We start from the raw sequence: 16,765 nt of genomic DNA, 5'->3' as shown, positions 1-16,765 counted from the left end.
AGCACACATTTAAATAGAAACTGCTTTCTGCTTTCAAAACGATTTTTTATATTGAATGAGCGTTTGTTTGTCAATTGTCAATTGATAATGTCAGCAGGTGGAGCACGTCCAACTACAGGTGTGTGTGTGTGTGTGTGTGTGTGTGTGTGTGTGTGTGTCGGGGGGGGGGGGGGTGGGGGGGGGGGTAAAATTTTATAGGGCATTATGTTAAAGTCTGATGAAATTTTATTCAAAAGCATCTGTATTGGTCCTGAACATTTCAACTCATCTACAGTAGGAACAGGCTGAAAGGGTCATACCAGGCTTACAGTGCGTACTAATACTTCACACCAGACTGTAAAATGTATCTGATGTTTACATGAGCCATATCTAACTTTGGCTTACATGTCTTAAAACGTACCGTAACGGTTTATCTTGCCCTGGCTTTGACCTTCAGTGAACCTTTAGGGAACGTTCCGCAAATGTTGTTTGCTGGGGATGCAGTGGTTTCCCTTTACCAAATGTAAGGAAACAATATATTTGCATTCACAACGTAATAAATAACATTAGGCATAATTTCTTTCAGAAAACCTGGGGTAGGTCAATATTTTTGTTTTATTATTAAAATACATCCTCAAACTCATTACATTTCTTTTCATACAAAAGTGCACAAAATCTACATGTACAGTATTAACTTCACTTGCAGAATAAACACGTTTTTTAATCAGTACTCTGTCTATTGAGCACATGGCCTTGATGTTGTTAGCATGTTGTACTACGGGACAAACTGCAGTAACAGTTACACAGAACAGCATACAGATGTGAGTTTTGTGTGTATCAAAACAAACTGAGACCTGGGTGCTGTGTAGTACAGAACTTTAAAGAGACTGTAATTGCTGTGGCGCGAACAATTATGACATCATGCGCAAAGGGTGAATAGTGGCGATGTCTGTGCCAGGATACTCTACTACACAATGAGCTGACCCGAACCCGGCCCCCCATCACAGTCACGACCGGCCCTCGGAGAAAAAACGTTTGGTGACCCCTGATCTAGCTTCTCTACATCTTTTTCGAGCATAGAGATGAGACCAAATTTCCAAATTTTTGTTCAGTGTCTGTAGCCTATACCCTCTGTATAATAAACTGGAAATAATGTAATAATTGTAGTCTTGTACCTTCTTTTCAAAGGTAGATCAATGTCTGGCTGTTGATCATGGAGCCATTATAATTGACTGGGCAGGTATTCAATCCGCCCGATAGTTTCATTTATTACGCTCTCATGAATGGAAATACTTACCCTGGTCCCATTCCAACCTCTAACATCATACAAATGTAATAAGTTAATCACACCCACCCATCAGGGAAAAAAACACAATTAAAAAAGATGTAACTTCTGTTGTGTGTAGCACATATTCCAGCCTGGGCCTGGAACCTTGCAGAAACAGGCGTGCTGTGGCTGAGGTATCAAAATGGATGTTAGTATCAGTTATCTGATCTCTGACACTGACTCAACAAGTCAAATAATTTCATTTAGAAAAAAAATACTTAAAAAGGTACACTATGCAAGATTTTCACCTTTACAAAGCCAATTTGGTAAATTAACTTTTAATAGGCGAATCGTTCACATAGCATAGCATACAGCATACACTGTACACATAGCGAGTTCCTACTGAGAAAACCAGTAATGCAGCTTTGTTAATACTTCACCTGCACAACAAAAGGATTTGCATTGTGTACAGGGGGAATAAATTGTGAGAAGTTAACTATTTATTTACAATAGCAGAGTAACATGTAAATACATTGCAACTCTAGAAGGAGCTCTACATTCGCCAAAAAAATACCTAAACCTGCATAGTGTACCTTTAAACCACCTTCTGTTGAACGTCATCCACAAATCTTTACACTAAAAAAACCCCAAACCAGCCAACAATGGCTACAGAATGGCCACTAAGTAAACATATGGGGTGTGGCTAGATCGGCTCCAAGACATTTTGTGGAAATCAAGCCAATAGTTGTGAGGTAATACTGCACATAGACACACAGAAAAAAAACAGAAAGACGAACCAAACCCAAACATTACCACCTGGCGGAGGGAACAATTTGGTCAACCCCCCCTTTGATTCGCACCACTACTGACCAACAGCCCCTTGTAACACCGACGTCCAGAGTATGTCTTTTTGTGTCGTCAGCCGTGGGGCAGCCGTGGCCTACTGGTTAGGGCTTCAGGCTTGTAACCGGAGGGTTGCCGGTTCGATCGCCGACCAGTCCACGGCTGAAGTGCCCTTGAGCAAGTCACCTAACCGCACACTGCTCCCCGAGCGCCGCTGGTTGGGCAGGCAGCTCACTGCTCCGGGTTAATGTGTGATTCACCTCACTGTGTGTTCACTGTGCGCTGTGTGTTCACTAATTCGGTTAAATTGGGTTAAATGCAGAGAAACGAATTTCCCACGGGATCAAAAAAGTATATATTTTATTCTATTCTAGCCACCCAAATGTCCCTTTGAAATACTGCTGGTTTACAGCCTCTCAGAGTTCACTAAAGGAGGCTGTTTACAGTCATGTCCACTTCCTTCCCCAAAGACATCCAAGTTGAAGTTGTTAACTGTCAACGGAATTCACCAGGAAAGGAATTTTAAGTAATGAAATTCTCGTGCTCAAGAGCCAGCTCAACTGTTTCCACCCTGAAGGCATTCATGTGATTTGAGTTCCTGTGCCGTTCTAAAGCTGTCGCCACATTGTGAACAATTGTGAGATTTGCTGACAGCATGCCCTCTCTTCTGGTGTGACTGCAGGCTTTGTATGTAGCTGAACTTTGCCTCACATATGGTGCACTGGTAAGGTTTCTCTCCAGTGTGAACTCTTTGGTGCGTCTTCAGAACATCTAGGCGAGCGAAGGCCTTCCCGCAAACAGAGCAAAGGTGATGTTTTTCCCCTGTGTGTCGCAGTTTATGATTTATGAGACCTGATAGTTGAGAAAAACTGTCCTTACACTCTGGGCATTTATATGGTTTCTCTCCTGTGTGACATCTCTGATGTACGACCAGTTTAGTGGAGCTTGAGAAAGTCTTGCCACAATACTGACAGAGGTGAGGTTTTTCTCCTGTATGCTTTAACTTGTGAATGGAGAGGTTGCATCTCCATTTGAATCTTCTACCGCACTGCAAACACAGAAAAGGCTCATCATCTGAGTGACATTTCTGATGCGACTTAAGCGTAATCGAGCTGGTGAAGCTCTTGGTGCACTTGGTGCAGGAGTATGGTCTTTCCCCACTGTGAACCCGTATGTGTATTTTTAATCTAGTTGATATTATAAAACTCTTTGGGCAATGGGGGCACTTATATGGTCTATTCTGTGTATGCCTTCTTTGGTGTTCACGGAAGTTGCCTAAATGTGTAAAAGCCTTGTTACATACAGTGCATGTATAAGGCCTTTCTCCTGTGTGGATTCTTTGATGAGTATGGAGATTCGAAACGCTTGAATACAGTTTGCCACATTCTTTACACTCACAAGATTTCTGGGCACACTTGAGACTTTTCTTGCGAGGCAATGGCCTGTTGGATGACGCCGTGCTTTCCAACACGGTAGTAGCGGACAGCTTTTTTCTGATATGCACTTTCTGGTGAATAGAAAGCTGGCTTGGGAACGAAAATGCCTTTCCACAATCCCTGCACTCATGAAGCTTGACACGGTCAGTTTTTCTCTCGCCTTTCTGGCCTTTGCGCTCAAGGCGTAACCGTTGTTCTTGTTTTTTAGACTCACAGGGACTTTGAGGAGGGGACGTCTTTTCATTGTGTCTTCTCTGATGAGCCCTCAGGGAGTTCAGTTTGAGAAAGGTCCTGTCACACTCACTGCAGGAATGCAGCTTCTGCTCCGACTCTGTCTGTTCTGTCTGTTCATCTCTTCTTTGCTCCTCAGGTGCACAAGCGGTGTCTCCATCATCAGAACAGGAGTCCAGGAGTTCAGCTGAAACAAAAACAAAAAATATACTATGACACCATCCAATCGAATATCATTCTTTCTGTTTGAGCCCCAACTACACTGGGTAGAATAAGTATTTGAACCCATGCTAAAGTTGACTAAAAAGAGGAATATAAAACCAGGACACCAATTTTCTTTGTGATTGAAGAATGTATCGTAACTAGATAAATGTTCTTCCTTAAATACAATGGGCATAAGTATTTGGCCCCTATGTTGAATTCCCATAGGAGCAGGAGGATTTTTTATATGCTTTTATTTTTAAAGGCAAGCTATTTCATGGATACAGGATATTATGCATCCTGATAAAGTTCCCTTGGCCTTTGGAATTTACATAGCCCCACATCATCACATACCCCTCCATAGCTAGAGATTGGCATGGTGCTTTTTCCAGTTAGCCTATTAGCCTGTTTGATGCTCATTGAGATCAATGCAAATCAATCAGGCTAATAGGTAGCAGCTTCTGAGGTGTTGGCGTGAGTGCCTGTTCGATTCAACACAACTAACTTCACCATCTGAAACGTTACCATCTGTACTTACTATTGGGGTCATAAAGACTGTCTCCATCGTCATCATCGTTACCATCGTGTTGGTCGTAGTCAGAGCTGCCTTCATCACTGTGGTCTTCGTTTTCTGTTTGTATCTTATAAACTCCATCGGGCCCCAGCATTCCACGGCAGTCTTCAAGATTCACTGACACCATGCGCAAGGGCACCTGTTGGGATGGTCTCTCTGCTACATCACTAAGAGAGACTGTACGGTCTTCTGGATCGTCCTCTGAGGTACAAATGAGGAGGAGGTTTACTGGGCTCACATACACCTATAAAACAAACAAACAAACAAAGGTGCGTTTTATTGGCATGAGACTCTCCTCGTTGAAGCAAATGTACTGCATTTCAAATCCATAGAGCGTGTCAGCAATATTAGTGAGTACTGTTTGAATCTATCTAGGAGCAGAGATGGATTGAAATGAACCAAGGCATACCGAAGTCTTGAGGGCACAGTTGGTTTCTAATGGAGGTCTCAGCTGAGGGGTCTGTAGGGTCTGTGATGTAATGTCCTGGTCCTTGTTGGTTTCTAATGGAAGTCTCAGCTGAGGGCTCTGTGATGTAACATCCTGTTTATTTTGTTTCCTTTGTGGTGACCTCTCTGTGTCTTCTGTCTGGTCCTGTGCAGAAAAAAAACTGTCAGTGACACAGTGTCACATAAAAACAGACAGAACAATACATTTTATACAGAACATTTTATAGATATATCTGAGTGCTTCCTGGTCAGTGTGTACACACATTCAAAAGATTCCACATGGATCATTCCACGTCATTTCAACTAATTCTTTTGGAATTCTTTGGTCTCAAACATCTCTGAACAAACTGCCAGGTGTACTTAGATTACCCGTGGAAGACATGATGCATATTTGTATTATTATTTCAGACCAACACTCTCCAAAATACAGTCAGCCAGACTTCTAGAGACTGCGGTCAAATGTGTCAGATTGAAAGATCTGATCTTCTAGTCATGTGTGTGAAGTGCATGGTCAACAATCTGTCGGCATCGCGTTTTGGGCGTCTTGAGTGACTTGAGCGTCAAACAGAAAGTTGAAATTGGCTCAACTTTATGGTAATGAGCTATGACGCAGTTCAGCGGCAAACGACCGGCAACAAACATGATCGAACATAGAATGCTCCCACGTCAGAGCGGCCAAAGCGTCCAAAGCTTCACACGGCGTTCTTGGCAGGGCGTCCCGAGCTTCTTGTCGGCACGGCAGCGGTGTGTACGTACAGTAACTCTATCTGTAACTGACAGAGAGTACTTCATATGGGAAGTCTACTATGGAAATTTTAAAGAGAAAAAAGCTTACATCAGCATCTGCTGTATCCACAGTGTCATGGGAGTTACCATTTCCAACCTGTAGAATAGAATGGAATAGAATATATACTTTTTTGAACCCAATTTAACCGAATTAGTGAACACACACAGCACACAGTGAACACACAGTGAGGTGAATCACACACTAACCCAGAGTAAAAAGCTGCCTGCCCAACCAGCAGCGCTCGGGGAGCAGTGAGGGGTTAGGTGCCTTGCTCAAGGGCACTTCCGCCGTGGACTGGTCGGGGATCGAACCGGCAACCCTCCGGTTGCAAGCCAGAAGCCTTAACCAGTAGACCACGGCTGCCCCAAAGGCTGTAGAGCAGCCTTAAATTACAGGCCAATATTACGTTGCCAATATGAACCAAAAAGCTTGAAAAAGGAAATTACTTTCATGTTGGGTGAGACTTTTCATAGACAAGAACATTCTTCAGATAATGATAAGAGTTTTGAGAACCTTACTTACATCTGTCAGCCCGGGAGCACACTCCAGGGCACTAGGGGTTGTACAGGCCTCCCGTTCATTCTTCAAAATACCAGAAACAACCACCAACAGAAGCAATTTTAAAGTAGCGTATAGGTATAGGTAAACTAGCATTTTATTGACAAGAGTGCCTAAAACATGTTGGTCTAAGCTTTGTATATAACGCCACTGTATACCGGTACATAAAAATAAACCTCTTTGATAATTTTATGAGCTAGACTACTTGCCAGATATGGTACAAAAGTAAACCTTACATGACTCCTCTGAATCATGTAAGGTTTATGACTCTTTTTGGTTTCCAAACATCCTTTCCCAGCATTGTTTTGTTTAAACATTATAAGTAATTGTTGCAATAGTAACCCCCCCCCCCCCCCATGTCCAGATTAATCTCAACATATGCAGCACAGTATGGCCAATGTAATGTACAGTACCTTTGGGAGAATGTACAGGGCTGAGCGCCTGAGCTCTCCGCTGGTTTTCAGCACAGATGGGGTCACTGGAGAAACCTGAAGTGCTTTAATTCTTTTGAGGACATCTACCTTGGCAAATTGGAAATCGATGTTGCCCAGTTTGGGGAAAGCACCTCTGATGACATCCTGGAACTCCTTGGCAGACAAGTCCAGCGGCACCTTGATTTTCCTGAAAACCTTCCCTACAACACAAACTGCCAATCAAAATCCTGACAGTGAAGTGGTTTGCGCAACACGGTCTTGTTAGGGCGACAAAAAGCCGCAGTAATTAAATGTCAAGTAAAACGTACCCTTTTGACGGGACACATTAATATGAGGATCAGGGAGGAGACAAACTCTGAAGGTCACAGACCTATGTGGCGCTCTCCTCCTTGGTGCTGAGAGGGCGGCTGTGCTTGGATGGGTGAGCTTCAGCCTGTAAAAAAACGGCAGAAAATGAGGATGCTGGGGAACAGCGGCATAGTGGGTACAATCTCTGATGTGCGTTCAAGTTCAGCAACAGTGCCGTACGGTCAGGGCAAATATTATGTTTTCTCTGAATAATGATCTTTGAAGAATGTCGTGCGAACCTTCAATTGTAATGGTAACCCTTCAACCATGTGTGCATGTTTGCAGAGAACTTCCTCCTAAAACTCATTACAAACATTTGCCTGCTATGTTTACGAATTTGAATACAGTCTGATATATACCGCTTCAAGAGAGTTCCATTATCAGTATCGTAGTTAGTCCCAAAAGGTTTCTGTTTTAACATTCCATACGTTATCCTAAAGCAGCGAAAGTACTTTGGGAACAAAATACAACGTTCAAGCATTGTTTTTGTTTTTCTTGTTGAAGGGTCTATAATACGTTTATATACAGTCATGGTTGAAATTGTTGGCACTCATGCTAAAGTTGACTAAAAAGAGGAATATCAAATCATCTTTTGGAAATTGATTTTAATGGCTTAAGTAATAAAATTAGGAAAAATCCAACCTTTAAGGATACCAATTTTCTTTGTGAATGAATAATGTATCATAAATAAATAAATGTTCTTCCCAAAATACTGGGGGCAAAAATATTGGCACCCCTATGTAACCCTATGGGAATTTAACACACAGGGTTAACATAGGGGCAGGCAGTTTTTTTTTATTTTTAAAGGCCATGTATTTCATGGATCTAGGATACTATGCATCCTGATAAAGTTCCCTTGGTCTTTAGAACTAAAATGTACCCACATCATCACACACCCTTCACCATACCTAGAGGTAGGCATGGTGTTTTGTTCAGTTTTCTTCAGTTAGCCTATTAGCCTGTTTGATGCTCATTGAACTCAATGCAAATCAAACAAGCTAATAGGCTAACTGAAGAAAACTGAACAAAACACCATGCCTACCTCTAGGTATGGTGAAGGGTGTGTGATGATGTGGGTACATTTTAGTTCTAAAGACCAAGGGAATTTTATCAGGATGCATAGTATCCTGGATCCATGAAATAAGTGGCCTTTAAAAATAAAAAACAGCCTAACCCTATGTGTTAAATTCCCATAGGGTTACATAGGGGTGCCAATATTTTTGCCCCCAGTATTTTGGGAAGAACATTTATTTATTTATTATACATTATTCATTCACAAAGAAAATTGGTGTGTCCTTAAAGGTTGGATTTGTCCTAATTGTATTACTTAAGCCATTAAAATCAATTTCCAAAAGATGATATGATATTCCTCTTTTTAGTCAACTTTAGCATGGGGTGCCAACAATTTCAACCATGACTGCAATTGCATGGATCCAACTGGATGATGGGAAAACGGGTTCAGTGGGTACCTTCTCTGCTGTTCCAGCTGTTGATGTGGGGTCTGGTGTTCCAGCTGTTGGTGTGGGGTCTGGTGTTCCAGCTGTTGATGTGGAGTCTGGTGTTCCAGCTGTTGGTGTGGGGTCTGGTGTTCCAGCTGTTGATGTGGAGTCTGGTGTTCCAGCTGTTGGTGTGGGGTCTGCTGTTCCAGCTGTTGATGTGGAGTCTGGTGTTCCAGCTGTTGATGTGGAGTCTGGTGTTCCAGCTGTTGATGTGGAGTCTGGTGCTCCAGCTGTTGATGCAGTGTCTGCACCTCATCCCTTAGGGCCCTGATGATCTGTTGGGAAAACAGGAAGTCAGACGTGTCAGTTTGATATCCTACTGTATTATGGAGATCTTGAGGCAAAACTAAGGTGTTCACTGGTGTCACAGTCTGATAGAGAAGATGCATCTAGTGCAAGATACTGCAAACTTAACACCGTCTACTTAAACTAGAATTAATATAACCCATCGTTTTTTTTCACTATGAAAAAGATATGTCATAGACTGCAATGTAACCTACCTCGTTTGCTTCAAAAAGTTGCTTCTCTTTCTCATCCAGTCTCGTTTGAAGGTCGTCAAGTTGTTGTCTCAGGAGCCGGTTGGCCTCCACTTGATCCCCCAGTACCCGCTCGGAGTCCACCTCACTCTCCCGCAGCCTCAACTCGAGAGCCTCCATGTCAGGCTCGTCGTCCTCACATAGCAAATAACATCACACTTTGTTCTATTATTATTATTACAGACAGAGGCTGTGGGGAGGGTAGACTTGCTTTCACGAGTAAGTGAGTTTGAGCTGATAGTCCTACAAAGCCAGCGCTAAACACCATAAGTTACCTAGCCTTGAAGCCAGTCCGAATTTAACCCTGCCCAGTACCTGACGTAGCCTACCATTTTAATACTTAACCGGACTCATAGCATGCTTCTTAATTCTGTCAAATACTAATTTGCTGTAACGCTAACGATTACTTCCACACAATATTTGCAGTCATGACCCCTTGGAATTATTACACCACACACAGTCCAACTCTGAAGTCTATGAATCAGATAACTCCAGCATCACAAAACTCACTGTAACGTTACTAACCATGGTCAAATGCATGTGAACAACCTGTTTACAACTTACTTTTCACATGCGATTCCGCTTCGTCACATCCAATAACATCACAAAGCGTTTGTAAACGTGAAAAGAAAGAGATCTTCTTCTTTAGTTTTGGCGGCTGGCATACCAATTTGGTGCATTACCGCCACCAACTGTTTGGGGTGTGGAGCATCAATGCGGAGTTCAACTTATTTAATATTAAAGGAAAGAATGAAAGAAAGAAAGAAAGAAAGAAAAGATAGAGAAAGGCAAGGGCAATTATGTAAGTTTAAATTCTATCAAATAAACCAGTTCGTTTGAGAAAGTATGAGAGCTGACCATGCAGATGGAAGAAACAGAGATATTGAAGAAAGCATACAAAACACCATGCAAAACAGCACCAGCAAGCAAGCCGCGAAACCACACTTACAAACCTCTACTGCCCTCATGCGGTTCGGGGTTAAAGAGACATTCCTGGACTCAAAGAAAGTAAAATGACCACTGGACCTCAGGTTGCCATCAAGACATATACTTCAGGTTTGTATGCAATATAGCTAAGTAAATATGAACTGCCTAGCACACATTTTAATAGAAACTGCTTTCTGCTTTCAACGATTTCTTATATTAGGTGAGCGTTTGTTTGTCAATTGACAATTGATAATGTATAAAACAACACACAATCAATGGACATGCCAAAGCTTTTGATGTTTTTGATAATTGAAGTAAATTGTGGTAACAAAAAAGATCTCAGGGATTGAAATTTACTACAGAGGCAAAGCCACTTACTGTCCTCATCAATTACTGTGTAGCACAAAAGTGTCAGCTTCTTTGTAGGCCTAATTCAATGAAACTCAGGTGTTGGAAGTTGCCTTATTAATAAGCCCAGATAAATACTGAAATGGGGCTGTGCAGTGGGGAGCTGGGCCTGAAAAGTTGTGGATTCAAACCCACCTTCAATCATTGCGCCCTTGAGAGTCTTTTGCAGAGATTACAAACACCAATACTGACAGTGTATTGTGTAAAGTGTATTGAGAGTCTCTCCTGCTATGTTTAGCAAGATTGCCTTTAGTTGTGAATATTTTCTTACAAGCTACTGTTGTTGAGTCTTCAGTTCACCCACACGATGAAAACTCTTCATGCACTGGAGTTTGGTGCTCCATCTGTTGATGTGGTTTCTGGGTATTTCCCCAGTGCGTGACCGTATATGTATTTTTAAGACTGATTTTGATATCTGTAGTCAATGGCAACACAGATGTTCTCGTCTATGACCTCTCTAGTGTTCACACAAGTTGGTTAACTACAAAAATGTCTTAAAACATACCATAACGGTTTATCTTGTCCTGGCTTTGACCTTCAGTGAACCTTTAGGGAACGTTCCGAAAATGTTGTCAGTTTGCTGGGGATGCAGTGGTTTCCCTTTACCAAATGTCAGGAAACAAATATTTGCATTCACAACGTAATAAATAACATTAGGCATAATTCTTTTCAGAAAACCTGGGGTAGGTCAATATTTTTGTTTTATTATTAAAATACATCCTCAAACTCATTACATTTCTTTTCATACAAAAGTGCACAAAATCTACATGTACAGTATTAACTTCACATGCAGAACTTGACCTGTCCAAAATGACTTTCAGAATAAACACGTTTTTTAATCAGTACTCTGTCTATTGAGCACATGGCCTTGATGTTGTTAGCATGTTGTACTACGGGACAAACTGCAGTAACAGTTGTGTAGGACGGAACTTTAAAGAGACTGACATCATGACATCATACGCAAAGGGTGAATAGTGGCGATGGCTGTGCCAGGATACTCTACTACACAATGAGCTGACCCGAACCCGGCCCCCCGTCACAGTCACGACCGGCCCTCGGAGAAAAAACGTTTGGTGACCCCTGATCTAGCTTCTCTACATATTTTTCGAGCAAAGAGATGAGACCAAATTTCCACATTTTTGTTCAGTGTCTGTAGCCTATACCCTCTGTATAATAAACTGGAAATAATGTAATAATTGTAGTCATGTACCTTCTTTTCAAAGGTAGATCAATGTCTGGCGGTTGATCATGGAGCCATTATAATTGACTGGGCAGGTATTCAATCCGCTCGATAGTTTTATTTATTACACTCTCATGAATGGAAATACTTACCCTGGTCCCATTCCAACCTCTAACATCATACAAATGTAATAAGTTAATCACACCCACCCATCAGGGAAAAAAAACAATTAAAAAAGATAAATAACATATTCCAGCCTGGGCCTGGAACCTTGCAGAAACAGGCGTGCTGTGGCTGAGGTATCAAAATGGATGTTAGTATCAGTTATCTGATCTCTGACACTGACTCAACAAGTCAAATAATTTCATTTAGAAAAAAAATACTAAATGGTACACTATGCAAGATTTTCACCTTTACAAAGCCAATTTGGTAAATTGACTATTAATAGGTGAATCGTTCACATAGCATAGCATAGAGCATACATTGTACACATAGCGAGTTCCTACTGAGAAAACCAGCAATGCAGCTTTGTTAATACTGAACCTCCACCACAAAAGGATTTGCATTGTGTACAGGGGGAATAAATTGTGAGAAGTTAACTATTTATTTACAATAGCAGAGTAACATGTAAATACATTGCAACTCTAGAAGGAGCTCTACATTCGCCAAAAAAATACCTAAACCTGCATAGTGTACCTTTAAACCACCTTCTGTTGAACGTCATCCACAAATCTTTACACTAAAAAAACCCCAAACCAGCCAACAATGGCTACAGAATGGCCACTAAGTAAACATATGGGGTGTGGCTAGATCGGCTCCAAGACATTTTGTGGAAATCAAGCCAATAGTTGTGAGGTAATACTGCACATAGACACACAGAAAAAAAACAGAAAGACGAACCAAAACGCAAACATTACCACCTGGCGGAGGGAACAATTTGGTCAACCCCCCCTTTGATTCGCACCACTACTGACCAACAGCCCCTTGTAACACCGACGTCCAGAGTATGTCTTTTTGTGTCGTCAGCCGTGGGGCAGCCGTGGCCTACTGGTTAGGGCTTCAGGCTTGTAACCGGAGGGTTGCCGGTTCGATCGCCGACCAGTCCACGGCTGAAGTGCCCTTGAGCAAGGCACCTAACCCCTCACTGCTCCCCGAGCCCCTCTGGTTGGGCAGGCAGCTTACTGCTCTGGGTTAATGTGTGATTCACCTCACTGTGTGTGTTCACTAATTCGGTTAAATGTTGAAAAACAAATTTCCCTCACGGGATCAAAAAAGTATATATTTTATTCTATTCTAGCCACCCAAATGTCCCCTTGAAATACTGCTGGTCTACAGCCTCTCAGAGTTCACTAAAGGAGGCTGTTTACATGTCCACTTCCTTCCCTAAAGACATCCAAGTTGAAATTGTTATCTGTCAACAGAATTCACCAGGAAAGGAATTTTAAGTAATGAAATTATTGTGCTCAAGAGCCAGCTCAACTGTTTCCACCCTGAAGGCATTCATGTGATTCGAGTTCCTGTGCCGTTCTAAAGCTGTCGCCACATTGTGAACAATTGTGAGATTTGCTGACAGCATGCCCTCTCTTCTGGTGTGACTGCAGGCTTTGTATGTAGCTGAACTTTGCCTCACATATGGTGCACTGGTAAGGTTTCTCTCCAGTGTGAACTCTTTGGTGCGTCTTCAGAACATCTAGGCGAGCGAAAGCCTTCCCGCAAACAGAGCAAAGGTGATGTTTTTCCCCTGTGTGTCGCAGTTTATGGTTTGTGAGACTTGATATTTGAGAAAAACTTTCCTTACACTCTGGGCATTTATATGGTTTCTCTCCTGTGTGACATCTCTGATGTTTGACCAGCAATGGTTTGCTTGAGAAAGTCTTGCCACAATACTGACAGAGGTGAGGTTTTTCTCCTGTATGCCTTTTGCTATGACTGATGAAGTTGCAACTCCATTTGAATCTTCTACCGCACTGCAAACACAGAAAAGGCTTATCATCTCTGTGACATTTCTGATGCGACTTAAGCACATGCGAGCTGGTGAAGCTCTTGGTGCACTCGGTGCACGAGTATGGTCTTTCCCCACTGTGAACCCGTATGTGTATTTTTAATTTAGATGATGTTATAAACCTCTTTGGGCAATGGGGACACTGATATGGTCTATCCTGTGTATGCCTTCTTTGGTGTGTACGCAAGTTGCCTAACTGTGTAAAAGCCTTGTTACATACAGTGCATGTATAAGGCCTTTCTCCTGTGTGGATTCTTTGATGACTATGGAGATTCGAAACGCTTGAATACAGTTTGCCACATTCTTTACACTCACAAGATTTCTGGGCACACTTGAGACTTTTCTTGCGAGGCGATGGCCTGTTGGATGACGCCGTGCTTTCCAACACGGTAGTAGCGGACAGCTTTTTTCTGATATGCACTTTCTGGTGAATAGAAAGCTGGCTTGGGAACAAAAATGCCTTTCCACAATCCCTGCACTCATGAAGCTTGACACGGTCAGTTTTTCTCTCGCCTTTCTGGCCTTTGCGCTCAAGGCGTAACCGTTGTTCTTGTTTTTTAGACTCACAGGGACTTTGAGGAGGGGACGTCTTTTCATTATGTCTTCTCTGATGAGCCCTCAGGGAGTTCAGCTTGAGAAAGGTCCTGTCACACTCACTGCAGGAATGCAGCTTCTGCTCCGACTCTGTCTGTTCTGTCTGTTCATCTCTTCTTTGCTCCTCAGGTGCACAAGCGGTGTCTCCATCATCAGAACAGGAGTCCAGGAGTTCAGCTGAAACAAAAACAAAAAATATACTATGACACCATCCAATCGAATATCATTCTTCTGTTTGAGCCCCAACTACACTAGAGGTTAGATTCTCTGCCCGAGCCCGAGCCCGACCCGAGCCCGACCCGACCCGCAGGCCGGGTCGGGCCGATATTTCCCGCCACTATCCTCGGGCCGGGCCGGGTCGGGCCTTTGATCAAGCATTTGTGTTTTTTTTAAAAATATATAATTTCTTTATTAGCCTAACTGGGTGGGGAGACTATGCCATTATCCGAAATATTAAATATATTTTTTAGCAAAGTAGGCTTAAGTAACAAAATGTGTACAAAGTTGCAAGTTACAAAATGCAACACATCATGCGCACGGTCTCCTCCACTGGCACGCATCACACTGCTGCTCTGCTGTAGAACATTGTGTGGCCTAGCTTAAGCGCAACATGGAGATGGACGATATAAAGAAGAAAATTAAATCAGGAGAATTAACTTTGAGCAAGTCTGGAGGAAAGTCGGACGTATGGAAGAGTTTCGAACAAGTCGTGGACAGTGACAACATTTGCGTTGGCGTTTCGTTTTGTCATTTGCGTTTCTTCATTCGGATCCATTTGTGATCCATTTCAGAATAAACAAACAACGAAGTTTACATGCTTAGTCCTTGTTTCATTATTCATTAAGATAGGCCTAATTCAGATTTATGTAGTTCAAACAACTCGTAGGCTAATTGTAGTTGAGAACGTCAGTTATAAGGCTCACGCATTTAAAAAAGTGTCGGGTTTAAATCGGGCTCGGGCTCATAATTACAGTTAATATGTCGGGCCGGGCCGGGCCGGGCTCGGACACAACGTGCACGGGCTCGGGCCGGTTCGGGCTTGATTTTTTGGGCCCGATCTAAGCTCTAAACTACACTGGGTAGAATAAGTATTTGAACCCATGCTAAAGTTGACTAAAAAGAGGAATATAAAACCAGGACACCAATTTTCTTTGTAATTGAAGAATGTATCGTAACTAGATAAATGTTCTTCCTTAAATACAGGGGGCATACGTATTTGGCCCCTATGTTAAATTCCCATAGGAGCAGGAGGATTTTTTTGTATGTTTTTATTTTTAAAGGCCAGCTATTTCATGGATACAGGATATTATGCATCCTGATAAAGTTCCCTTGGCCTTTGGAATTTACATAGCCCCACATCATCACATACTCCTCCATAGCTAGAGATTGGCATGGTGCTTTTTCCAGTTTGCCTATTAGCCTGTTTGATGCTCATTGAGCTCAATGCAAATCAATCAGGCTAATAGGTAGCAGCTTCTGAGGTGTTGGCGTGAGTGCCTGTTCGATTCAACACAACTAACTTCACCATCTGAAACGTTACCATCTGTACTTACTAGTGGGGTCAAAAAGACTGTCTCCATCGTCATCATCGTTACCATCGTGTTGGTCATAGTCAGAGCTGCCTTCATCACTGTGGTCTTCGTTTTCTGTTTGTATCTTATAAACTCCATCGGGCCCCAGCATTCCACAGCAGTCTTCAAGATTCACTGACACCATGCGCAAGGGCACCTGTTGGGATGGTCTCTCTGCTACATCACTAAGAGAGACTGTACGGTCTTCTGGATCGTCCTCTGAGGTACAAATGAGGAGGAGGTTTACTGGGCTCACATACACCTATAAAACAAACAAACAAACAAACAAACAAACAAACAAATAAACAAACACAAACAAAGGTGCGTTTTATTGGCATGAGACTCTCCTCGTTGAAGCAAATGTACTGCATTTCAAATCCATAAAGCGTGTCAGCAATATTAGTGAGTACTGTTTGAATCTATCTAGGAGCAGAGATGGATTGAAATTAACCAAGGCATACCGAAGTCTTGAGGGCACAGTTGGTTTCTAATGGAGGTCTCAGCTGAGGGGTCTGTGGGGTCTGTGACGTAATGTCCTGGTCCTTGTTGGTTTCTAATGGAGGTCTCAGCTGAGGGCTCTGTGATGTAACGTCCTGGTCCTTGTTGGTTTCTAATGGAGGTCTCAGCTGAGGGGTCTGTGGGGTCTGTGATGTAATGTCCTGGTCCTTGTTGGTTTCTAATGGAAGTCTCAGCTGAGGGCTCTGTGATGTAATGTCCTGGTTCTTGTTGCTTTCTAATGGAAGTCTCAGCTGAGGGCTCTGTGATGTATGATCCTGTTTTTGTTTCCTTTGTGGTGACCTCTCTGTGTCTTCTGTCTGGTCCTGTGCAGAAAAATAAATACAAATAAAACAAAATCTGTCAGTGACACAGTGTCACATAAAAACAGACAGAACAATACATTTTATACAGAACACATTATAAATCTGAGTGCTTCCTGGTCAGT

At 42.4% G+C, this 16,765-nt stretch overlaps 2 protein-coding genes across 4 annotated transcripts; both read right to left on the bottom strand.

The window, feature by feature from the left end:
* Window positions 1-501: 501 nt before the first annotated feature.
* On the bottom strand, window positions 502-9,740 carry LOC134088404 (zinc finger and SCAN domain-containing protein 2-like). 3 transcript variants are annotated; one of them, XM_062542360.1, is made up of 10 exons: window positions 9,705-9,740; window positions 9,105-9,275; window positions 8,575-8,879; window positions 7,066-7,190; window positions 6,737-6,957; window positions 6,288-6,347; window positions 5,814-5,861; window positions 4,941-5,123; window positions 4,496-4,775; window positions 502-3,943 (listed from the first exon to the last, which is right to left on the bottom strand). In XM_062542360.1, exons 2-10 carry the CDS (start codon window positions 9,258-9,260, stop codon window positions 2,646-2,648), a joined length of 2,676 nt encoding a protein of 891 aa, XP_062398344.1. In that variant the 5' UTR covers window positions 9,261-9,275; window positions 9,705-9,740; the 3' UTR covers window positions 502-2,645. The 3 variants fall into 3 exon arrangements, with proteins under 3 accessions (XP_062398344.1, XP_062398336.1, XP_062398353.1); XM_062542352.1 differs by having other exon boundaries at window positions 9,105-9,298; window positions 9,705-9,738; XM_062542369.1 differs by lacking the exons at window positions 502-3,943; window positions 9,705-9,740 and having other exon boundaries at window positions 4,027-4,775; window positions 9,105-9,630.
* A 3,278-nt stretch (window positions 9,741-13,018) lies between these two features.
* LOC134078181 (zinc finger protein 239-like) lies at window positions 13,019-16,413 on the bottom strand. The gene is made up of 4 exons (XM_062533918.1): window positions 16,284-16,413; window positions 15,805-16,084; window positions 13,547-14,428; window positions 13,019-13,038 (listed from the first exon to the last, which is right to left on the bottom strand). Exons 2-4 carry the CDS (start codon window positions 15,965-15,967, stop codon window positions 13,019-13,021), a joined length of 1,065 nt encoding a protein of 354 aa, XP_062389902.1. The 5' UTR covers window positions 15,968-16,084; window positions 16,284-16,413.
* Window positions 16,414-16,765: the final 352 nt, after the last annotated feature.

This window comes from Sardina pilchardus, chromosome 1 (genome assembly GCF_963854185.1).
Source record: "Sardina pilchardus chromosome 1, fSarPil1.1, whole genome shotgun sequence".
In the NCBI taxonomy this organism is placed as follows: domain Eukaryota; kingdom Metazoa; phylum Chordata; class Actinopteri; order Clupeiformes; family Clupeidae; genus Sardina; species Sardina pilchardus.
The sequence above is the reverse complement of the archived record's forward strand: the minus strand, read 5'-3'. Positions and strand labels throughout refer to the sequence as shown.